General features: G+C 42.4%; 2 protein-coding genes across 8 annotated transcripts in view; one reads left to right on the top strand and one right to left on the bottom strand.

The window, feature by feature from the left end:
- Positions 1-13,774, top strand: part of pdlim7 (PDZ and LIM domain 7) — a 32,166-nt gene extending 18,392 nt beyond the window's left edge. For all 4 annotated transcript variants that reach the window (XM_026190014.1, XM_026189988.1, XM_026189998.1 and 1 more), the window contains 6 exons: positions 7,030-7,082; positions 7,263-7,506; positions 10,156-10,336; positions 10,426-10,546; positions 12,909-13,024; positions 13,357-13,774. In XM_026190014.1, coding sequence (XP_026045799.1) covers positions 7,030-7,082; positions 7,263-7,506; positions 10,156-10,336; positions 10,426-10,546; positions 12,909-13,024; positions 13,357-13,443 — 802 coding nt within the window. In that variant the 3' untranslated portion in view covers positions 13,444-13,774. The remainder of the gene's footprint in view (positions 1-7,029; positions 7,083-7,262; positions 7,507-10,155; positions 10,337-10,425; positions 10,547-12,908; positions 13,025-13,356) is intronic.
- Positions 13,775-19,108: 5,334 nt separating this feature from the next.
- Positions 19,109-24,987, bottom strand: part of unc5a (unc-5 netrin receptor A) — a 148,278-nt gene continuing 142,399 nt past the window's right edge. For all 4 annotated transcript variants that reach the window (XM_026190068.1, XM_026190087.1, XM_026190077.1 and 1 more), the window contains 4 exons: positions 24,654-24,803; positions 22,640-22,804; positions 22,323-22,501; positions 19,109-20,216 (listed from right to left, as the gene is read on the bottom strand). In XM_026190068.1, coding sequence (XP_026045853.1) covers positions 20,051-20,216; positions 22,323-22,501; positions 22,640-22,804; positions 24,654-24,803 — 660 coding nt within the window. In that variant the 3' untranslated portion in view covers positions 19,109-20,050. The remainder of the gene's footprint in view (positions 20,217-22,322; positions 22,502-22,639; positions 22,805-24,653; positions 24,804-24,987) is intronic.

Raw genomic sequence — 24,987 nt, forward strand, 5'->3', positions numbered from 1 at the left:
GCTTCTGCCGTGTCCCCATGAGAAATCTTAGTAATGGGTGTCCATTAGTGCTGTTATTGCGTGACTCTGATACTAAGCGTTCCTCCATGCGTTTGTGTGAGTGGGTAGTCCCTGGATGTGATTGTGTTAACCGCACCTGCTGTGTGCTCCTGCTCCTGGGTGTGTGTGCGCGGCAGGCACGGCCTCAGGGTGGAGAGCATCCCCTGTTTTATTCCCAACGACCGCAGCAAGAAGAGGCTGATTGAGGACACTGAGGACTGGCAGCCCCGCACTGGCACCACCCAGTCTCGTTCCTTCCGCATCCTGGCTCAGCTCACAGGCACCGACTTCAGTAAGTCAGGGCCTAAGACAGAAGTGATGGACTGTTACAGCAGAGAGTAATGGGTTTGAGGGGTGGGCCTCTCTGTTAGTCAAGATAAGGTGTAGGATGGGGGGCTGTTACTAAACGGTTGATGTGATTTGATCTCTGGGACTGAGTGTGACAGCAAGAATGAGTGACACAGAAAAGGTGGATGAGGGGTTTCTTCATTTTTCAGCTGAAGAGAGGTGGCTGGTGTTTTCACTGACATGTTTTCATGTTGTTTGTTTTTTTTTCTACCCTGACTGTAACCAGTCTGACAAAGGAAGAAACTGCATAGCTAAATATAAGGAATATCATTACTTATTCTGAGGGGTTTGTCAACATTTGTATTAGTGAGGCATTCTGATGTGTGTCTCTCCTGGATCTCTCAGTGCAGGACCCAGATGATGAAAACATGAAGAGGTCCAGGTAAACGGATTGTCATTAATGTGACCGGTCACGTGTTTGTGTTTGTACACTTGCATATGTGGAAGCCTCAGCTTGGCAGCTACTTTGAAAAAAGAAAAGGAACAAAAAACCTCTCCTGTCAGTGTAGTTTAAATCGTGCAGCTCTGCCTCTGTGTACCACCACAATCTGGTGTAGACCTGAAGATCAACTTAAACTGGTTTAACAGAATCATTACACTGATCATTCAATAATTAGACTTTTTGCAGTGTTTACAGTGAGATGGGATCATCATTATAAATGTGAGTTTATTCATTAGAAAGTAGCAGGATACAATTTATGTGCGCAGAGCTGTGTTTTCTGCTGAGATTCAGTCAAATGCTGCATAACTGTTCATGAATGGCCAAGTTAGGTCACCTGACCTCGACTAAACATGCTGCTCTCTTACTGTAGACAAAACTAAAAGTAGAAAACCCCACAAAGCTGCAGCGACTGAAGGCAGTTGTAGTAAAGGCCCAGAAAAGCATCTCAAAGGCGGAAACGTGGCATTCGGGGATGTTTATGGTTTCCAGATCCTGCCTTAAAAATGATGCTTCTCAATTTGTACACATACCTTTGGGCCTGTAAAGGGATGGTACTGAGGCATTATATTTATATTAGTGATTTTAGCGTTAATCACGTTAAAATGACGTCACAACCGCATTAACGCCGCAAATCTCCGTTAGCCAGGTGTCAACGGGTTAGCTCGTTAACGCGTTAGCACCGTCCAGCCCCACTCACGGGGCGATTCCCGCTAAATTGCTAACGGAGATCTGCGGTTATGGCGTTAACGTCATTTTAACGAGATTAACACAACAGCACTAATTAATAATGAAAAAAAAGGTTTCTGATCAGTGTCTGTTAAACTCGTTGAATTAAAGCTAAAAGTCTGCACATCCTGACTGTATCCATGGTGGTGTTGTACAGATATAGCAACCATAATTTTGCTGCTTTGAACATCAGCATGCCCGGTGTGTTTTTGTTCATAGTGTGGTTTTGTTGTTGTTTTGAGTCTGCTCAGTAGCATAACATATTAACTTTTTTGCTTTTTTGCTGTGTTGCTAAAATGCAGATGGGAAGAGTTGATAGTATTTTAATTTCTGGAGCCATCGTCCAATTACCTTGGTGCATGCAGCAGCAGTATGCTATTCCTCAAAAGTCCCCTTTTATTTTAATTAGTAGATTAGCAGGTTCCTTCTGTTTCCATACTTTTCTAATCGTTATATTTAAGAGTACTAAATGTCATAAATGTTACTACTACATCCCTCTGCTTTTTTCTTCTTCAACTTTTCACTTTGTGCACTTTACTCCCTTTTCTGCTCCATCCCTCTCATCTCATTTATTCTCTCCCCTGCAATCTGTTTCCTTCCTGTCTATCTCTCTTTCATATCTGTTTTTGCCTGCGGTCAGGGAAAAGTTCCTCACTGAGATTCAGAGTCCCCGCTATGCCCGTCTGAGGGATTGGCACCACGACAGGTCTGCTCGCGCCCTCAATATTAAATCCTGAGCGACATCCTAGACGCCCTGGGACGCAGAGCCCAGCCAGAGCCGGCTAGCGATATCTACACTGCAACGACTACGTGATAAAGACGACGAAGATAGTGGACTGTCTCCTGGCAGTTAACAAATTCACCTCCTTAGATGCAGATGGACTGACAAAGAAATCTGGGGAAGCGAAGAAAAGCAAAAATATTAGAAACGTATCCTAGATGACAAAAACCTAAAGTGGAACCTTGCATACTGAGCCTAAGCATAAGATCTCCCTCTGAAATTCTGACTTGATGATTGTTGACAACACTGTGGACCATTGTGTCTGTAGCCCTATTTTCCATTTCACACTGCGTTACTCGGAGTAAACTGGTGGAAAGGTGGGGAGGGGGTCTCGGCGGTGGGAAGCACTGTTCTTTCTTCTTTGATTGTGAAGTTCAGACCCTCCTTTTGATCTCTGTCTGTCTCTTTTGCTGCCTGTTTACATTTATTGAGTTTTCATCTTTTAGAGTTCTCAGTTTTGATCCCCTCTTCTAATAGGCTTCTCGCACAATTTAAAGAAAAAAAACTGTACTTTTTTTTTTTTTTTTTTTTCCTGCTGTCATCAAAAATATATAAAACATCTGGGGAAAAAAGCAACTCTTGTTCTCTGTCCTTCTGTGTTTCTTTTCTTGTTTACTTTAAGCTTACAAGGGCATATCTCTCTAACAGTTCTTTTCTTTTTTTTCCCCTGCTGCTAAGTCACAATTGCTTTACTTATAGTGTGCTGGACAAAAAGTGATTATATAGAAGCGAGGCTTTATTCAGTATTTATGCAGGTTGGAATTAATGGGATGTCTTAAAGAGCCAGGTTCAAGGTTTACTTTTATTGCCCCTGAGAGAAAATTGTTGTGCATTCGGGCATAAAAAAACCCAACAAATGTGCATACTCATTTATAAAGTGCTGAGATGAACTGTGAGGAAAGTCTGTCTCGAGTTATTTGCATTTTCCTGAAATGCGAAAAAAAAAAAATGTAATCCTGAAGCGCTATAGGTTTTGACACCAGACTAAAACAAATAGGTTTGGTAGGTAATGACTTTTCATCAGTAGTATTTCTTGTAGTAATGTTTCTGGATGTATAAAATCCATAACATCTATAGTGAAGGACGTCTATAAATCCCATTTTAAAAATGTCCACAGATGAGATGATTTAGAGCTTGAGGATACAGCTTTAAACCCTTTAGCTGTGCTCACACTCGCACATCTGACTCATGCTTATACTTTGTTTCTCGTGCTGTCCAAACAAATCTCATGTCATGTAAGGGGTGTTATATAACATTATAACTGCTGCTTTATGAGGGGGAAATGGTTGGTTAACCAACGCTGGTCCATAAACATCGAAATTCAGCTTGATTGGTCTGAAGCGCACAGACCCAGGTGGAAGACGAAGATAAATTATTAGCACATACTGACAGTTTTTATAATTTGGCAAATAATTCGTTTAACAAATGCAGCAGTAGTGAGGAGAGCAGATTTATGTAATGAGCTTGTAACACACTCACTGGAAATGCCTTCCTGGTACCTGATTGGACCCAGTGTTTTCCTTCAGATCCTTACTACTTTGTGCTTATAGACTCAACAAGGTGCTGGAAACATTCCTGGGAAATCTTGGTCCATACTGACATGACAGCATCACACAGTTGCTGCAGAGTTTTCTTTTGGCTGCAAATCTATGACGTGAATCTCCTTTTTCATCGCACCTTGAAGGTGCTCTGTTGGTTTGAGATCTGGAGGTCAGGTGATCTGGCCGTGTGAGTACAAGGAGAAAGCAGTTTGAGATGGATATGAACCATTGGAAGATGAATAGTTTGTTCATACAGGACATGGTCAGCAACAATGATCAGGTAGGCTGTGCTAAAGGCCTCTAAGAAAATGTCCTCCACACTGTTACGCCACCACTCGGCTGAAGCATACAAGACTGGATGGATCCATGTTTTCATGTCGCAGCATAGTCAGAGACTGATCAGTCCTGGCAACATTTTACCGGTCTTTTGTTTCCAATTTTTGGCAACACGTGCATACTTTTGTAAAAGTGCCTGTTTAAGTTGCTTGTTGCCTTCAACAAAACATTTTTGATGCAGAGAACTGCTGCTTACTGGATATTTTATCTTTCAGACCATCTTCTGTAAACCTCAGAGATGGTTTTGTGGGAAATTCTGGTAGATCTGAAATACTCAGACCGTGCTGTCTAGCACAAACGACCATGATGAATTCAAAGAAATCTAAATTGCCTTTCTTTCTCTTTCCGATGCTCAGTTTGAACTTCAGCGGGTCATCCTGACCATGTCTACAAGGGTAAATACATTCCGGTGCTTCCATGTGATTGGCTGGTTAGTTATCTGGATTAAAGAGAAGCAGGTGTATCAAATGAAATGGCTCACAAATGTGTTTTAATGTATAGTGAAGTTGGAGGTATTACTAAGTGACTAATTAAGAAAAATTAGTGGAAAACTAGCTAGAGTAGGAATGTATCCAGACCAATGTGCTAAATTAGACAAGTTAATCGAGTCAAGCATCAACTTGTAGAGAAATTTCAACTGTAAGAGAGGATTTCAGAGGGGAAAAAATCAATGTGTAAAAATATTACTTTATATCTGTAGAAATAACAGTAAGCAGGAAGATACTGAAGAAAGCTTTGTGCAAAGCTTAGATGTGAAGAGCCAATAGGAATGAGGTTTCTCATTCAGCCCTCCTAGGCATGTGCCACCACTGTCGCACATGGTTTTTAGTCACATTCGACTTCTTGCAAAGCTGCATCACCTTTACCTCCTCACTGGGTGGAGGGGTGACACATGTCAGAGGCTTGTTGCTCCATGAAAAATCAAAACCTGCTATTTCCTTTGCCGGATGCTGAGCTGCCAGCAAAGTTATCTGCTTTCCTCGTTGCTCAGGTTGATGCATCCCACAGGAGTGGATACCCAAAAAGGGGGGAGAGAAAAAAGAGAAACCGGTACAGATGAATCTAAAATCAGAGCTGCAAAGGATGAACAAGAAAAGTGAAAGGAAATGCTCCAGTCAAAAGCTAAATAAATAAATAAAAAATCCCGTCTGCACAGCCTCTGATAGAGAAAATGTGCACCTGCATCATATCAAGCCTCTTGCTGAGCAGGGAGGAGGAGGAGGAGGGGGTTTGAAAGCAGGGAAAATGTCAAGGATAACGCAATCTAGGCTGCTCCAGGTGGGAAGAAGCCGACATAGAGGTGTAGTGCAATTTGCACCTGCAACATTCATCATAGTGAGGTGCAGCAGAGAGAAGAAAGAAACCTCATGGTTGCGAGACAGCCGAGCCATCGGCCTTTCAACACCTACGGGCAGCCTGGCAAGGGAATGTAGCCGGGGCAGCGGTGTTGAATAGGAGTTTGTTTTGTCAGTTGTTAGGTGAGGTCCCAGATGTGAGGCTTGTCAGTGTGTCTGTGGAGTGGAGGGCAGCTGACCCATGGTCTGTGAGTCACACACGAGCAGAAACAGCCTCTGTCCTTTGTTTGACTCCATCAGCAGACATTCTGCTCATCCAGCCTTCTGACTTCCTCTTACGCATTTTTCTTTCTTTCTGCGGGTTCTTTGCAAAAATCTCATGGTAGGAGGTCTTGCGATCCTTAATTTAGAAAGATTTAGCTTCCTTACTGTCACTAGTCCTATAAGCCAGATTCTTGGTATTGCAAAGGGATTTAATGTTCTTTATTATTCCAGAAATAGCAGACGCCTTTTAGGCTTTTTTTTTTCTTGCTAGATTGCTCCTAGCTGTAACTTCTGCCTCTGTAGCTACAGTTTTTTTTTCCTCGTGTATTTATGTTTGGCGACATAAATAACATTCTTTCATATACAGACTTAACCTGATAAAGGCACAACTATGGGATGAGGTTGGTGTAGGGTAATTGATTTCACAATCTTTCATTTTCTTTACGCTAATGAAAGGGGATTTCATCTCCTTTCATTAGTGTGTTTTAGATGGCACAGTTGATGATGTAAACACGATAGATGCCTAAGGTGCTTTTACAATCCCCGCCCGGTTCTTTTTCTCAAGATAAAAGTCTCCAGAGCTCACTGTCTTGGCTCAGAAGTTGTTTTTCTGTCTTCCGTCAAGATTTGAAGCTTTTTCTGAATATAGTGACGCTTGCTGCGGGTAACAGATCTTTGAAATGTAGAAAACGCTTTATTTCAACACTCCTGCACATGCAAGCTCTAAGCGAAACTCTTCCGCACCCAAATCTGAAAGCGACTGAGTTTCCAGTCGTCTAACTTTTGCCTAACTTTGAGCGACGTCAGCCGCCTGAGGAGATGTTGGTGTTTCTTATGCTTTCATGAGAGGCTGCGGCTCTTGAACAGCAGGGCGATGACGCTGAAATCACGTTCGACTTGATTGATTTTTGAGTCATGATAGAAACTGCTCACTGTTGCTCTTTGATACTGGTGAAATTTCAATTATTGTGCTGCTTTCAGTTAAATCTAATACACTGAATCAGAATGTGTGATCACAACAGGTGGGGGCACCACGCTACCCTGTTAATCCCAATTAATATTAATAATGATGCTTGGAATCATTCACACACAAGGTAATCCGTGGCACAGCATAATGGTGACAGCTTAGCCATGGCAGGAGATATCCAAACATGGCATCCATTGAGAAGTAACTATAGTAGGTGTGTGTGTGTGTGTGTGTGTGTGTGTGTGTGCGCGCATGTCTACCTTTTCTAATTAGTCATTTTCTCCCCACAGCCTTGAGCCAACTCCCTCACCTGCCAAGGCCCAAGCAGCAAATAAACCAGATGGTGAGTTTCTTCTCCTGCTGATGCGTTAAAAAGAGCCCCAGCAGCCTCCGGGAGAGGCTGCGCTAATCGATTCTAAGTCTTAAGTGTCAATACAGCAGCAACAACGCGACACTCAAAGTTGTCACCACAGACATCTGTTTGAAGGGTGGATTGTTATGGGATTTTTTTTGTGGTGTGCAGAATCGACAAGTGCCGCCGCCGCACCAAAGAGTTCTGCTCCTTCCTGCCGACCGCCGTGGGTCTCGGACCCCAATTTTGCCGACCGCTTTCACCCAGACAAGGTCAGCACCGTCGTGACCCAGCACCAGAAGCCAGCCCAGCCCACGCCTATGCAGAGCCGCAGTTCCATCCTGCAGGCTGCACAGCAGGCGCCGGAAGACAGCGGGAGGACCCCCATATGTGGTGCCTGCAACAAAATCATCAGGTGAGGCTGCACCGCTGCTACACACAGGCTGATTTTTTTTTTTTTTTTTGTAATTGAAGTCTTTATTTGTTTTTTACGGAGCCCCGCAGGGGACATGGGAGAAAAAAAATTAAGACTGACTTTTGCGAGATCTCGCAAAAGTTTTAGCCGCATTCTTCGGAGGCCGCCAGCTCGAAGCCGACCGGGAGGTCGAGGCACGATGTGCCGGGAAAGCGGTGTTCCTCCCGGCTGTAGTAGGTCTCGACCGCCCGTTAGCTTCGAGCTAGTGGCCGCCAGCTCGAAGCCGACCGGGAGGTCGAGGCACGATGTGCCGGGAAAGCGGTGTTCCTCCCGGCTGTAGTAGGTCTCGACCTCCCGTTAGCTTCGAGCTAGTGGGTGTCAGATCTCCAAAAACGTCGGAGCACTTTTGCAAATATGTGATGTCTTGTAAACCGAGCAGGTATCTGACGTTTACACAACTACATTCACGCCTCAAAATATCTTAAAAGTGTATTTTGTGACCCAGAAAGAGTAACAACTAAGTAGCTGCCGCCATTGTTGGAGTTTTGCGAGATCCCGAGTTTGTTTTGCGAGATCTCGCAAAAGTCCGTCTTAATTTTTTTTTCTCCCTAATTTTTTTTTCTCCCATGTCCCCTGCGGGGCTCCGTAGTTTTTAACATTTAACAACATGAAAACATAAACAAAACAACAGAAAAGAAACAAGAAAAGAAAAGACAGCTTCCAATCCCATGGTTAATTCACCTTTGTATTTTGGGTCTATTTTCAATACTTACTATCGGTATACCCGCAAAAAAAAGGACAATAAAATCAAATTCTTAAGTTATTCCATTACTGAGTGCCTACACAAACATACAATGCAGCAAGCATAAAATTTAACTAAAGATAATTGCCCTGACCAAATAAATTCCAACCATCTCAGCCAAAAACGCATTCCCATGATTTGTCAAAACCCTCCCTATCATCATTAATCCTAGCCAAGAATTTTTCATACGACACCATTTTCAGCATATTTTCTTCCCACCTATTATATTCTGGAGGAGATGGTTCCTTCCATACACTGAGAATAACTCGAGCCGCTGCGATCACCCCCACCTTTATAACCACAAAGTCATATTTTGAAACCCCAGGTAACACCGACCGATCCCCTAATAAGCACAGTCTTGGTGACAAGGGTATCATCAAACCAATCCACCTTCCTATTTTGTCCAATACTTTTTGCCAAAAGGGATAAACTTTCCCACATTCCCAAATAGCATGCATAAATGTCCCTGGATCTGAACTACATTTCCAGCATATATTACTGGGACTGATTCCCATTCTATAAAGTTTGGACGGAGTGAAGTACCATCTGTGTATTAATTTATACTGAGTAAATTTACCCCTGGCCTCTCTTATATATTTATCAGAGAATGACAAGATTCTACACCAGTCTTCTTTAGAAATTGCACAACTCAGATCTGTCTGCCATATAATCCTCAAGTTTTCACATATCTCTTTTTTTGGATTGTTAAACAGTTTATAGAAAACAGCTGCTCTATGTGCTGTACTGGACAATTCTAAAAACTCCACCACCATATTTGAGCTTTGAGTAAATTTTCCTTTGGTAATACAATCCCTTATTTGTAAATATTTCCAAAAATTATTTTCTCTTATCAAACCATATTTTTGGGTTATTTCAGCGAATGACATAAACACTGCCCCTGAGTAAAGATCACTTATCCTGTGTATGCCTTTGACAAGCCATTCCTTCCAGAACACTGTTTTTCGCCCAATCTGTACAGCAGTGTTGTTCCATAGCGAGGTATAAGGTTGTCTTAAATGAGATGCTCCACACATCTTGTGCACCTCTACCCAGACAGCTTTAGAATACCCAAGCACTGGGTTATTATGAAAGTCTTGTCCATTAATTGCTGAGCCCTGTGAGAGAACATCCAAGGGTGTAAAAGGGCTCACTAGTTCCTGTTCGATCTTCATCCAGCTCAGCTCAGAGTCCGAACCTGTCCAGTGCTTGGCCAGTCTTGACATTTCAAAAGCTAAATTACACAACTTCACATTTGGGAGGGCCATTCCCCCAATGTCTTTAGAGGCCCACATTTTCTTTATATTCACTCTTGGCTTCTTGTTATTCCACAAAAAATCTTTAATTAACTTCTCAAATTGACTAAATACGTGTAAAGGAATTCTTACAGGTACAGATTCTTTTTAACTCGAGCGAGGCTCTCTGTGTTTGCTCCTTGGAGGCTCCTGTTAGAGATGACAATTTAAGACTCTTAATATTCGCGACACACTGCCTGTCTGCAGCAAATTAAGCCAGTCAGCATATTTCACAGAGTGTGGAGACATCTTGTTATCACTCAGAATAACAAAGAAACTCTGGTTGATATTCTGGTCACCATTGCAAACAAAGAGCTTTTATTCATTAATTTTTGAGTGAAGATTCAAATTCTGGAAAACCTAAAATTTGTTTTCAGCGTTTGCTCACATTTCACACAGTCTAGTGTATTTTTGCTGAGTGCCTTTGGATCTTTTTTTCAGTCCTCTGTTGAAGCTTTGGATTATTTAGCCAATTTATATTTAAAAAAAAAAAACCCCTATTTATGTGTTACTAAGTCCTTTTTTTTTTTTTTTTTTTTTTTTTCTTTTCTCCAGGGGACGGTACCTGGTGGCACTGGGACGGTCTTGGCACCCGGAAGAGTTTACATGCTCGCAGTGTAAGGCGGTCCTGGAGGAGGGGGGCTTCTTTGAAGAAAGGGGAGCCGTCTATTGTACCAAGTGCCACGATAACCGATACGCTCCGAACTGTGCCAAGTGCAAAAAGAAGATCATAGGGGTACGAGCTTCTGTTGTATCCAGCAAAATCAAAACAGCCGTTTCAAAGTTTTTAAAAAAAGTTAACCTTTTTCTTCCCCCCCCCATCAGGAAATCATGCATGCACTGAAGATGACTTACCATGTTCAGTGTTTCAAGTGTGCAGCCTGCAAGAATCCTATCAGGAATCAAGCCTTTTACATGGAGGAGGGTGAACCCTACTGTGAGAGAGGTGAGTAACTGAACCATTGCAGTCCAGACGTACTATACTTCCTATATTGCATACCTGAGCAATCTAAATGCAAATGGTTATTGTGTAAGAGTTGGAGAAGGTACAAAAAACAAAGACCGAAATGGCTTTTTTTGGAGCCACATTCACAAACTGATGCTACTGCTTCACATCCTACATGAAACAACACCAATGCTGTGACACAGTCGATTGTCTTCCAAGGGCCAGGGGAGGATACATACAACTATTCTGATTGGTAGTGATGGCTATGATGTCCTCTGTTGTGTAAAATATGGGGTGAACTCACACCTAGTATAAAAAGCTGAATTCCAATTGAAGCTAGTGTGATTTTACACATCCATTTCCCCTATAGGCCAGCAGGGGGCGACGTCTCTCAGCTTGACAAAGAAGTCAGTTTCTGTAGAAGTGCATGGAAAAAAATGAGTGTACTTCTGTCTTGATTAATGAGCTCTGTAACCACTTTCCTAATGAGTTTTTCTTCTGAATTGCTAGTTTCAAGTCTTATTTAATACAGCTCAGTGTTCACTTTGTAAATTATGGTTCCATTTAGAGTAAAATAGACGATAAAGCAGGGCAAGCTTTAGGGCATCACTATTTCACCATTAACAAGTCGCTACCATACGAGCGTGCAGTATCCTGAGTTTGAGTCTGATCCAAAAACCATAACATGCAGTCTGTGCTTCAACTGTGCTCCAAAAGATGGTAAATGTCCGCCTTTCTTTTACGATTTCATCACTCTTTAGGACAGTTTGGTTCCAGACTCGCGTGTCTGGTGAGAAAAGGATAGTTTACTTATAATAAAGACCTCAGTCATGACCAAATGTGTAGTTCGACTGTGTTTTCTCTCAAGGACTCTGTTCATTCATTCAAACAATACAACACTGAAGGCTTCACAAAACATAAAGGCGTCACCATGGTGAAAAATCCTCTGCTGGAAATAAAAGCAGTCGCATTTATGTCGTTCTAAGGAATAGTTGCTACTACTACTAATAACTGCAACAATGACAGTAGTCAGTTCTGCTGAGCAGATGGAAGCACCCACAGAAACCTGTGCTTTAATAAAGTTTAATTCTAAACTCGAGTCCAAGCCAGATAGCATTTGCCTGAGCGTGCTGAAAATCCGAGTGTGCAGATCAATTAGTTCCAGCGCCGACTGAGAACATCTCGACTCATGTAAGACGCCCCGCGACTTCACACGTGGATCGAGCCCGATTATAAATCTGCACTGGCCTCAAGTCCACAGATGAGACAGAGCAGGCTGACACCCACGAAGCACGTTTTAAATGGATGCTACAGCTCGGCCCACGTCATAGACGTCGGGGTACAAAATCTTTAAATTCAGCCAGTGCATGAATCGGGTGTAGCGTGCATTTTGTGATAAAATTGTTTCCTCTCTACAGTGCATCCTCTCCAGTCTATCTGAAATAATTGTGATTATTTTCTTTGTAAAAATCAAACTATTTCTGACACGTTTTGTCAAACATTGTAGTATTGCTGTGGGGTTTGGCAGAAACCTACATCGAGAGTCTCCTGGCACATGCCGCAGTCAATCATAAAGTGTGATGTTTTCATCTGCTGTAATCTATTTAGTTCCAGTTTACTTCATACATACCTCTATTGGGTTTTATGAATGGTGCGTGCTCTTCTATTATGATATAAATGAGTTAGCGGGGCATCTGACGTGGATTGCTGCTTTATCAGAGGCGAAGCCAGAACCTGGGTACTCATATTCTGAATAATGCCTTCAGCTCTGATAAACATTCTGCTGCCTCAGCATCTTTCAGGGATTGTACAGCTCTCACCCACTCACTCTTGAGAAGCAGCATTATAACCTGACACCCCCCCCCCCCTTGAGTCCTTGTGATGAAAGAGACTGGCAAATCCAGTCAAGTATCTGGAGCAATTTCCACCTCATCCTAATCCCACCCCTACACTCTGGAAAGGCACTAATGTACAGTGGGTGGACACAATAACACAAACAGTATAGATATCAAATGACCAATAAGAAGAGGAGCCGGCATTTGGCATCAAAGCAGCTCTATACGTCTTTATTTTACACCGTTCAGTCCCTTAAGTGGTTGCGTGTAGCGTGTAGTGAGGATTGCTCATCTCGGAGCGGCAAACAGCCTCCACTTCTTCTTTTAAAGATGAAAGATGTGGAAAAGGATTTCAGTCTCTACGGATCCCGTAAAGGTTAAGCGATGTTTACAAACGGCGATTGCGGAGGCCGGGGCGATTCCTTGGCCTGATGCGGGCAACGATAAAAGCTCTTTTGAGTTAAAAATGTAATTTAACTTATCTTACATTTCTTCTGCTCGCCACCCCTCCTCCCCCTCCTCTCCAGACTATGAGAAGATGTTTGGCACCAAATGCCATGGCTGTGACTTCAAGATTGATGCCGGGGATCGGTTTCTGGAGGCCTTGGGCTACAGCTGGCACGATACGTGCTTCGTCTGTGCTGTAAGTCATTTTGATGGATATAGCTCCTTGTGGGCTCTCTTTGCCCCCGTATCTCGCAGCTGTCCCAGTACAATGGTACCTGGAGAAAAAAATTTGCCTCCATGTCTGGACCTCAAGCTTTCTCTCTCTCTCAGCCTGTCACCTGCAGTCTATCACTCTCTATATCTCTCTCATTCTGTGAAGAAAACTGAAAGCAAATGCAGTCAAGTAAAGCTTGCTCTGGCCACTAGAAACTGTAAATTCACATCAGCAGTGTTGAAGTCTGATATCTACTCTGCCCTCGTTTCCCAATCCGTCTCTCTCACTTTGTGTGTCTCCTTTCATCTTTAAAGCTCTGCCAAATCAACCTGGAGGGGAAGACGTTCTACTCGAAGAAGGATAAGCCCCTGTGCAAAGGCCATGCTTTTGCTCCAGTGTGAGAGAGCGAGGCGCATCTTCAGAAGAAGGAGCACTGCTCTCTCCCTTCTCTTTACCCCCGACACTTCCGTAGACGCACCACATCCCTTCTTGCCACACACCTTGTTAAACTAAGTCCTTTCTCTCTGTGCTGCAGACTTTTTGTTCTCGAGGCTTAATGCTGGCTGCACGTACCGTCACTTTACTCTGCTGTTAAGAGACTTCTGATGGCACTGCCTCTAATGCCAAATGCTGTGTTGCATAACTGGAAGGAGTCGAGGAATTATGTCACGCCATCGGTAACTTTTTGACTTCCAAGTTGTTTTTAGGTCATGAAAAAAATGTCACCGCAGGTCACGTCGATTTGTAGTTGTTAGCGGAGTAATCTCCTGCCTCTGTTCTCCTCGTCCTTGTTAATTCAAGTCACCAACTTGAAGGAGTCATTGAGCCTCTAATAATCTCTCATATTGCAGTAATGATCAAGCAATTCTCTTGCAATAAGTGTAGTGAAGTTCTGGCCCCATACAGGACCCCAGCCCACTCATCGGCTCTCACTGCAGCACCCTTTAATGTAATGGGGGGCCAGTCAAGCAGAAAAGGAGGTGTCCATTTCTGCTTGACTGGATCTCCTCCACAGAATCACTAACTACTTATTACTTTGACTCTGGCAAGTCAGAGCGCATACTCCAGCTTGAAGAGTCATTCAGAATGATGTAGTAATTAACCCATTTTTAATCGTCATACACGCGGGTGATGGAGATTGATTTTTAACTTTCCCTTTGATTTGACTTTTTTTTTTTAAATGAGACAAACTAAGTCTTTAAGTGTTCCCCATGTCACTGTGATATTCTTCCTTAGAGTACTTTCAAGTCACTGAATCTGTATTTATATTGCTTCAAAAGTGGCCTGTAAGTGTTGTTTTTATTGCAGCTGAAAGTTTCAAATAAAATTATTTAGTAATTCCATGTGCCAGGTCATTTTGTTTCTCTTGGAAACACTCCCATCTGTAACAATTTTTAAAATTGTCAATTGCCATCTTTGCTCTTTTTTCCAAAACCCTGCTGAAGCCTTTGTATGCTCCCTATAAATATAATCAACGAAGTGATACTGAAATAAGTGGCATTTTATCTTAACTGGTAGTTAGCCAGGTGCTTAAAACATCATTCTTGCTGGAATAGCTACATTTTGTTTGGGTGAGAAGCTCCTCTTAAAAGCTTAGCATCAGCAGTGGGTCAGCAGCTAGCCTGCAGTTCAGAGTTTAAAAAACAAAAAACTGACGCCAAAGGTGAAGCTCACAAATGAATGTTTCTTGTTGTTGTTTTTAAACACTCCTTGGTATAATGAGGCATATCTGCAACTCCAAAGCGTATTATCTTCTTTTAATCTTTAACCATTGGAGAGCGCTAAGCTAGCCATTTGTACCTTAAGCTAGGCTAATTGTTACAGACTTTAGCTCAATGGTTATGTGTGATGGAGATGCAAGATGAGGGTCCTGAGATGATCAGAGGTTTTACAGTTCATGAAATGTTGCACACTTTATTTTTTTATTTTCTAAGACCAGTGGTCTCAAACTCCAGTCCTCGAGGGCCGGTGTCCTGAAACTTTTCCTTGTGTGCCTGTTGCAACACACCTGAATACAATTAGGTCATTCACAAGACTATGAAACTGCATGCTGAGGTGCCATTTCAGCCATTTGATTCATGTTACAGCAGCTCATGAGTGAATGAACATGGTGCAAAAAATGTACTTTTAGAAGTACTTTTTTTCAAAACCCTTATTTAAATTTACTTGAGTTGAGTTAGGGGCTGCCACCTCAGCATGCAGTCAAGTTCTAGAGTCTTACTAATGACCTACTGATTTTACTCAGGTGTGTTGGAACAGGGACAAATAGAAGCTCAAGGACTGGAGTTTGAGACCCCATTTTGGACCATTACCATTTAGAGAGGAATCCTCTAACAGCGTCCTGAAATTTTACAGCAAAATCTGTCAGGGAAAAAGATTTCCCTTGCAATATATATATATATATATATATATTTCCATCAGATTCAATTGGTGATTCTGTTTGTTTATATCCTGGTCACCACAGAAATTAGTGAGTTTAGATACAGCTTTAAAGTAAATCCCCAGCTACGTGCCCAGAGGTGTTTTAAAAATGGATGCCAAGCTGTAAAACCTGCTTCTTTGTCTGAACCATGCATTGATTATGACATGTGCCAAAAATGTATCTTTGATCAAGTGAGCAAGTTCAGTCTATGAAACATTTTAGTTTGAATATTTTAATCAGCTTTTCTGGCTCAACTTCAATGCAGGATGAGGCAGTAGACCAGTGGTTCCTCAAACTGGAAGACATAGGATTATTGCTGGTGGGGTGTAGATAACCAGGGGGAAATATACAGATTGAAAATAAACTGAATAAATAATTTTTGTAGGGCAAATAACTTATTTGCTCTGAAACTCTTGGCTTTTGAACAGAGTCATTATAGTTCTGTTTTCTACTTATTTTGTTTGGAGTTTTCTTTTTTCCTGGTTTAGTTTGAACTTTCAGTGTTATGAGCTATAAGGAGGGTATTTCTCAAATCTAGTAAAATCAGCACCATTTCACAACATAAGGATTTTCTCCAGCTACTCCAGTTTCCTTCCACAGTCTAAAGCCATGCTTGTTAGCTTATTTGACCTTAGGTGTGAATAGTCATCTGTGTTAGCTATGCAATAGACTGGCGACCTGCCCTCAGCGTACCCTTTCCTCCGATGACAAGCTCCGGAGTAAGTTTAATAAAAAGGTGATGTACGAAGGTCATACTCAATGAGTCATACTATTCAGTGAGCCCTTGTGTGCTATGAGTGGGAGCACAGTCATCCTGGAAGAGACCATCAGGACAGAAATGTTTCATCATAAGGTAAAAATGATGACTCAGTAGTGATTGACATTGACATTTCCATCTCAGGGGACAAGATGATCCAAACTATGACAGCAAAATTTCCCACACAGAACCACTGGATCCCTTCACCGTAGCAGGAAAGGCTCCAGGTTAATCAGCCAAAAAGCTTTGCAATTAATCCCATGGCAAGAAGAACAACAGACGCATTTCATAAAAGATCCAACTCTTCAAGTAAAAGATCCAGGCCTTGATTTAACAATATATAATTTATTTACAACAATTTTCGGATTGAATTACTATACATACCTTTCTGAAATGTCATAGATAGATATATATATACATAAGGCCAAGTAAATACTTGAAAGCACTTAGAAACGAATTTCCAAAATTCTACCCACAAATCCATATCATTGTCCAAAAAAGTACAGAAAATCTCCCTTAGCAGAAGTTTTTCCATCGCCACAAAAGTTTCGACAACAATTTACATTAACGATAGGGAACACAAAAAAAGGTTAAAAACAAAGGAACATAAAGGAGGATTATACAATTGCATAAGCGCTGTGGCATGTAATAAATACAGCATTTTTGACTTGCAGAAAGGCAAGGAACATTGAATCAAGGAACTAAAGAGAAAAAACCATTCACAAGTACAGAAGGCTATTGTTCTTACTTCAAAAAGAAAACAGTTTAGTAAGAGTGACGGGGAGGTATGCACACACCCAATCTCTCTCACACACACACTCAAATACATCCTTGACACTGAATAGTAATGAGTGACACAAAAAGTACAGTGCTGAGATGTTACATTTCTCCCCATAACACAGGGGTGAACTGACAGTATAAACCCTTGAACAAAGCTTGTATGTTACTGACACATACTTACACAGAATTATCAGGCCTGGGTTTTCTCTCAAACTGTATTCATCGCACACACACGCACACACACTGAGTCATAGCAGAATTGTTAGATTTGTCGGATGAGCTAGATGTGAAGATAAGATGCTCAACATCCTGGCGGCTGGTGAATTACATTACTGAAATGTGCTTAGGCAACATATCCAAGACGATGACGGAGGGGGATGAAGAAACACACACATGCGCTCTGACTGTACAGCTGCCGTGGCTCATCTAAACGTGCCTAACCGACGCCCTCACTCTCCAATTAGCCACGCAGCCCGCGCGGTGACTCGTTAAGCACAAGTGACAGTTTCCACCTTGGATTTTTAAATGCTTAGTTACAGAAATCATCAGGTGCGCAGAGTTAAGGACGAACAAAACGTCGACAGAAAGCTTTCCTGTGAAACAGTCTCGAAACCCTTAACACTGCAAATAGTCTGCTAGATCGCCAAACAACAGTATATAGGCAAACACGTCACGGTTTTAGACTTGACAAATGCTGCGCCAGTTAAGTGTCTTTTTTGGCTTCATATTAAAATATAATTTACATTTGTTTACAAAGTGATAAGGTGACACAGAGTACTGCGTAAACAAACTGCATTGAGATGCCTTAAAATGAGGGAAAAAGGAAAGACAATGAAAGAGACAACTACTCTAGAAAACAGTGGATTCGTGGACACAGCATGAGGATGCGGTGGCCCTCGAAATGATATTCAGAAAACTTTGGTTAACAATTCTGCTGATATACAGTATGCAAAGTGACAGCACACGGCTGGTATAGAAAAGTATTTACAAATTATGCACGGCGATCTGATTCAACGTGAAAAGATTTTGAGTTTCTGATCATTTTCACGGCATCTTTATATAAACTGGTAACGGGACTCTGAGGGGAGATGTGGTTTAACGAGATGGGTTAAACGAGCAAGGCGATGGGCGACGGTATAAAAAGAAAGTCAAACTTTCTGCCTGCTACAAGGAAACTAATGTACATTCCAAAAAATCTGACAATCATTTCATCTTAAAGGTTAAAAACCATTCGAGCCCGCAGGATTGGGCCGTCCTCGCTGTTTGAATGAAAAGGGGCGGGGTTTTCATTATAGCTTTGAACAGACAACTTCACATGCAACCCTGAGGCAGACATAGAGAGAACCTATGGCTAGTTTGGGACTGCTCACACCTCACCGAAGGAAAATTGCTAAACGAGAAATTTTTGTGTTTGTTTGACAGATTCGTTACGAGAAAAAGAAAAATACTGTTAGTGAAATACGACAGAATGCAAATGCGCCGCTGCAGTTTATGGATTTTTGCATGAATCTATTGGATAATTGTTGCTGTCTGGATACAGATAGCCAAAAAAAAATTCCTTTCAAAGCATCTATTTGTGAGCAGAGGGGGTGACATTATGAAAAAGCTGCTCTTTATTTTATCTGAGAGATGGGCTTCTCTCTGATGTGGAAATACTGTTTGCCACACAGCAAATGCAGAATTCCCACCAACATTGCTTTATGAATAATACAAACAAAGCTGCACAATTACCCTTTCAACATGAGTAATCTTGTGATGATTTTGAAGAACTTGTTGTCAGATTTTTCTGAGGGAAAGTGCTCTACATAATTCATATGGAATAATAACCCTTCGGGCCATGTTTTTAGACTACAAAAATCAATGTAATCAAGAGGAAAATGTCATTTTAGAAATGAGCTTTGACGACATTCAGCGTTTGCACACGTGCAGTCGGCGTGCCTCTCGGCCCTATGGCCTCTTCATTAAGCTGTGGAATTTAAAACAGAGAAACGCCACGATGAACGATTGGGGTAATATAAAATGTGGAAACCTTATGGATCAAAATCAGAAGGCTTTAAATAGAAATTTCCTTTAAAATATGACTTTAAGTCAAGATATTAATCACTTCAAAAAAAAAAAAAAAAAAAGGGATCCAGAGAACTCAAACCTCACATATTAAAAGGAGGAAAAGCTCCAAAGCGTCTCACTGGATCAAGATGTTAGATTCACAATAGTGATACCGGCTGGACTACAACACACACAAACGCACACACAAACTACATGAGATGGGTTTTTGGGGGGCTCAGACACACAATCTGTTTTTAAACCAGCAAGTCCAGAATCTGCTACAAGCCGTCTGTGTGTTAAACAGATTATGTGACTCACACACACACACAGTCTCACTAGGTTGCTTTAAAATAAAATAAAAAAGGTAAAGAAAAAAAAAAAAAGTGGGCTAATCTTCTGAGTTGATGTCATGTGACGAACCTGCCAATTGCATATGTTGCTGGTTCTCTTTAACCTGAAATGACCTGCACCCTTTTTTGCCACCTTCCTTTTAACTGACTGTTTAAAAACACACGGTTTTTGAATCCAAGTTCAAAAATTAACGACTGAATTTGCAATATTGGCCATTACTAATAGCGTTACATTTGCATATTGCTCCTTGTTAAGCCGTACGCGGCCTGTTTAGAAGAGTTAATTTGATGTTACCTTTGCAGCAGAACTAGGGTATGGACTAATTTAACTTGGGTCTTTGATGGGAAATAAAAGGTACTTTCTCTACTGAGTCTGTGAATACGTTTTCCCCAAACACACACACACCCAAACTCTACCCCCTTGTTCCTCATTTGGTCTGTCATTTAAAGATTTTTACTGTGTTTCATGGGAAATAGGGACTCAATCCTACATAAACACTTTCTTATCTTCTAAAGTGAAGAAAAGGAACGCTGGGACAGCTCTGTTCTTCGATTCCCGCTGCAGTTATTGTTTTTTTATGTGTGTAAGAATGCGTATTAGTGTATCACGTTGTGTACTTTTCCTCGGCACCAGTCTGTCCCTCTTTTCTAGGTTAGCACTCGCCATCGGAGACCAGGAATATCATGGCTTCCTGTTTGCCGATGTCGGCCATGACCGTGGCCAGCTGGTTGATGTTGCCGCTGTGGAAATGTTGCGCCTCCCATAGGTCCAGGATCACAGAGGTTGGGCTTGCTTTGGATGCAAAGAAACTCATGTGTCTGCGGGGTGAGAGAGAGCAGAGAACACAGAAAATTAATTAAATCAAGCAACGCGCACACATCAGAAAGCAGAGCCTCTCATTTTCTCTCCACCTAAAGAGTGTCAGGAAAACCTTTCACCGGGTATTTTATTGTGCTGCCTCTTCTTCTAACTCTGTCAATGTCAGGTTTTATTGTGGGTTATATTGCTACATCCTGATATCTAGTGTCGGCGCACTAAGTAAAAAAATGATAAAAGCTACAAGAACACAGTCGGAGCTCTCGAAACTGCCGTTACGTACAGACTCTAACAATTCTCATTTGAAGCTTAACTCCACAACCCTCATTCCCTCTTTATTTGATGTTGAAATTGGCCCCAAAATCCCATATAGTAAATCCTATATAGACTTTCACAGTTAAGTCGGAAGTGACCTTTTCTATTTTGGGAGCAGAACCTTTACGATCAAACCCAATCAATGACAACAAAGCAGTGGCCCGAGTCAGCTGGATATTTGATGTTGAGTGGGACCTTATCCCCGCGGTAGCCGAAGATGCTTGTTTGATTAAATGGCATTTCTCTGTTTTTCCAAATGTCCGGGGCTTTAACTCTTATGTAGAACCCACATGACATTAAAAAGGAGAACGATGTAAAGCACAAAGAATCACCGTGCCGTGTGGGTGTTTCGGTGAGGGGGGAAAGGGGAGACAGGAAAATGCCACCGAGCCTTTTTCACCTTGAGAAAGGTCAGACGGAGTCAGACTTCCTCGTGTGTTTCTGTTTGTCTGGTGAAGCATTATGTGGAGGTTATAAACACGTGAGTGCAGCGGTAGGACACAAGCACCGGGAACACATCGTCACCGTGCTATTTTAAGTCAATTGGATTTTATAGAACGTGAACGGCTCTGGCTCTGCATCAGGACAACGCAACAAAGAGGAGCGTTGGTCAAAAAAAAAAAATCTTTTGGGAATGAACCTCTGTGTCATTATTAAAGTTTAAAAAAAAAGAAACAAATGTGTCAACCCTGCTTATTCACCTCGCCGCGTGAAACAAGAGCTTATCTTGTATGGCTCAGACGCAGCCGCTCGTACCGTCCTGGGAAAGAAAGATCAAATAAAAGGTTCTTGGCATTTTAAGTTTTATTGATTGGTCCCGTTCTGCTCGGTCTGAACACTTTACACGCGCAGAAACAAACACAGAAATGCAGCATGACAGAATGCCAAGGAGCTGCAGCCTTTTGAGGAAAACACGTTGTTAAGGACAGATCAAACAACGGAGCAGTTGTTCCTTCCTGAGGTCTAAATGAGAATTGATTATGTTGAGCAAAACATTGCTAATTAAACCTGTAGTGCATCAATTCAATTTGTGATTAATTGGGGTAAATAAAAGTTGATTGGACAAATTAAGTGTACCTATTTGATTTCATTACCAGGTAGAAATTAAATTGGAGGATAAGAGATCAATGCCCGACTACGCTCTTGTTACAGGTGCTTTGGTGATAGAGTACAGTAGCTGTGAGAACGAAGTGGTCGGCACAGATCCAAACCTATTCCAACTTTATCCCCCCCTCCCCCCCTCCCCTCCCTGCCGCTGATGGGCAGCTAGCTCGCTGCATTTCCAATTACAGCTGTTAAGCAGAATGTAGCAGGTAGAAGTTTAGCTGCAGACTTTAAGCTTCTTACCTGTTTCTGAGGGAGAAATGAAGAAGGGGGTCATGTTTTCTTGCAGAAATGATAGCTGTATCCATCAAGTCCGCATTAATCCTATAATACTAGCTGTGTCAAAAGAGGATTAGCTTGCTAAAGCATTACTCTGTTTACCTGAACTTTAGGAAAAACACTCCGCTGAGGTGAATCACTCCACACCGATTGTGCTTGATTACTGAAATTTCACAGTTTTTCTGCCAACATCTGTATTAGTACACCTCTTTACTATCATTATTTTGAGTGAGCTGTATTCACATATTGTGCATAACTCTGCTGTGAAACCTCACTTCCAAGAGGTTTGGATAAATAAGGCTCATCAGAATTTCTTCAGAGCTTTCAAAGCTAAGCCGCCGGCTCCGACATGCCTTGACAACGATCAGATCAGCAATCAGATAAGGCGTTATTGTAAAGCTGATCTTTACCTCTCGAGTTTAAGTCTTTGTGCTAGCATTCTCCAGTCGGCTCCGTTGGGACAGGGGGCGTCCAGGCTGCTGCAGATCTTCTGCCTGATGAGGTACGGGATCTGAAAGGCGCTGGGTCCCGCCAGAGCTGTGGCGTTACTGTCCATTAACAGAAACTCAGAGTCCAACGCTCGAGTGTCCTGGAAAGGGGGGACAAAAAGCCACACAGGTTTTCTGAGCTCAGCAGAAAAATCATCTCCTTTACAAATACCCAAAATGATAAATAGTAGCTGCGGCATAATCAACCGCAGCTTTTAAGTGAGCAGAACGAACGTTACCTTGGCAATGTTAAAGTCCAGGCTAAAGCTCTGTCCCTCCCCCTCCACCTGCCACACACACAGCTGGCAGGTGAGCTCGCAGGTGCTGAGGCTGAGCCGCTCCAGAGTGAACGTGCAGTGCAGGTACCGCTGGGAACCGTTCCAGATGTGGTAGAACGGGATCTCCTGCAGTAGAAGAAGAAGGAAAAAAAGAAGCACATGCAGAAGCACAGTCAGAACTGCATGTCTGAAACGCGCCACAACACGACCGCCTGCCTAGAATACACTGAGATTATCATTAATTACACTGACATAAGCTGTCATCATTATGGCTAAGTATATCTGAGGCAGCGGAATGACAACGTTCAATTAAGTTAAAGGGAATAAATGCGCTGTTACTGACAAATAGAATCTTTAATAGGAGTTAAGAGCTGCCAGCCCGACTCTGCTGATAACAGAAGAAATCAAACTTTGGATTTTAATAGATTACACGCGCAATCTGTCACGCTGGCAATGGAAGCATTTTTTTTTTTCCTTTTCATCTATTTTCATTAACTTGCTTTAGCTTTGTACTAACTTTCAGGCAGATATATAAATGGTGGCGTTAGTGTAAATGCTGAAATATCACACCACTACTTTAAAGCTAAAGCACATCACGCGGCGAATGCATAAGCATACTCAATAGCTGCTGTATCGGCTTCAGCTTCTGTCTAGCAAACGGATACCAGGGAGTCTTTGGGAGAATGCATTTGAGGCTGCAATTTCTACCCCCTCTCTCGTCTGCTGCATATTCATGACTTGTTTGCATAACCCAGGAGAAGCACTGTTGTAATGCTGGAGAAAGAGGGGGGGAAAAAAGTGCACACTAACTCCTCGCTTTACCAGAGTTCAACGGCTACCAGGGTTCTCAGTCGAAAAGAAGTGTGGCCTGCAGCACATCCTACTAACCAAATGGGGGCACTGTTACCCAGGCAGACTGGCAACAGAGCAGCCGAGTGAAACACACAGAAGTCTTCATGGGCCCCAGGGAGACTAAAGGCCTTTTTGACTGCACTGCTGAGAGGGGAATAACACTTCCAAATGAACAGGCACAGTCCAGAGGAATAAGCCTCTGTTCTGGGTGCATTGTTGCCGCCTTGCTTGCTTGGCACAGTCTGCATGCTCTCATTGGGGACCCGGTACTCAATGCTCACATAGTTACAGCCAGAACATTTTCTAGTCCTGGAACATCCCTTGTGTGTGCATACGTCGGGCTGCAGTGTAACTGGCCACGCGCAGGTGCGGGGAGTGCAGTAAGGTGGAGCCGATCCAAAATTCAGGTTGCAAAGTTCGAGATATTTACATACTGCTCTATATTTCATACGAGCCCCCTTTGAGAGAGCGACAGCTAGTATAATCAATCAGCTTGCAGCCCTGAGTTAGTGCACGCAATTCAGCTCCTCTATGCACATGTATACACTACGTGCACACTCGCGGTCTAGGCACAGGGGTGCACACACCCCCCAAAAAAAAAAAAGTAAAAAGGTTCCCTCTACTCTGACAAATGACTAAGTTCCAAAGTGTGCCAAGAACAGAAAAGGTTATTGGACAGCAGAGTCCTGCAGTAACAGACTTAGAAACACTCCTTTGTGTGAATCTTTAAAGTGATCAACTGAAGCCAAACCAAAACATGCTTAATTAACAAGTCTGGCCCAACTCTAATGAAAAACAACTTTCCAGAGACATTAGGAGACCACGAAGCCTCATTAACAATAAAAAAAAGTTTCTCCCAAATAGCTTCTGAATAGTCAGTAACTTTTTAACTTTTGTTAACATGCGTTCAATTCATTTTTTACTTTTCTGGATGGCTAATTTAAACTAACAAACGGCATTGATTTTAAATTGAGCTCATAAACAAACACATTTGACGGCCTTATTACTGCCGGTAAACAAATTTAACAGATTCGGCCAGGCACTTGTATTAAATCTCCTTACTCCCGCACTGATCCAGAGCGACTCCCTGCCCCTGCAGCCCCTCAAGGGGAGCCCAACGCACCTGGTAGCCGGCTAGCAGCTTGCTCCTCCAGTGCGCCTGGGGCATGTCATGGATGGACAGGCGCAGGTTGTGGTAACTGTCTTTGAAAAGCAGGACGTGAGGCTCGTCAATCAGCCGACCCCCGAGCTGCCGCTCCATCTGCATCACCTCCTGATCAAAGAGAAAGAGGCGAGAAAAGGTGTCAGGGCTCGGGGATGAGAGGGGGAGGTACATTTACCAACACACTCGCAGAGGTAAGTGAAAACGTGTAAAAACAATCCATAACTGTTTGCTGTTTACACTTTGTCTGGTGCATCACTCACGCACACAAAACGGTACCGCTTTGGAATAAAAA

This window comes from Astatotilapia calliptera, chromosome 2 (genome assembly GCF_900246225.1).
Source record: "Astatotilapia calliptera chromosome 2, fAstCal1.2, whole genome shotgun sequence".
Taxonomy (NCBI): Eukaryota; Metazoa; Chordata; class Actinopteri; order Cichliformes; family Cichlidae; genus Astatotilapia; species Astatotilapia calliptera.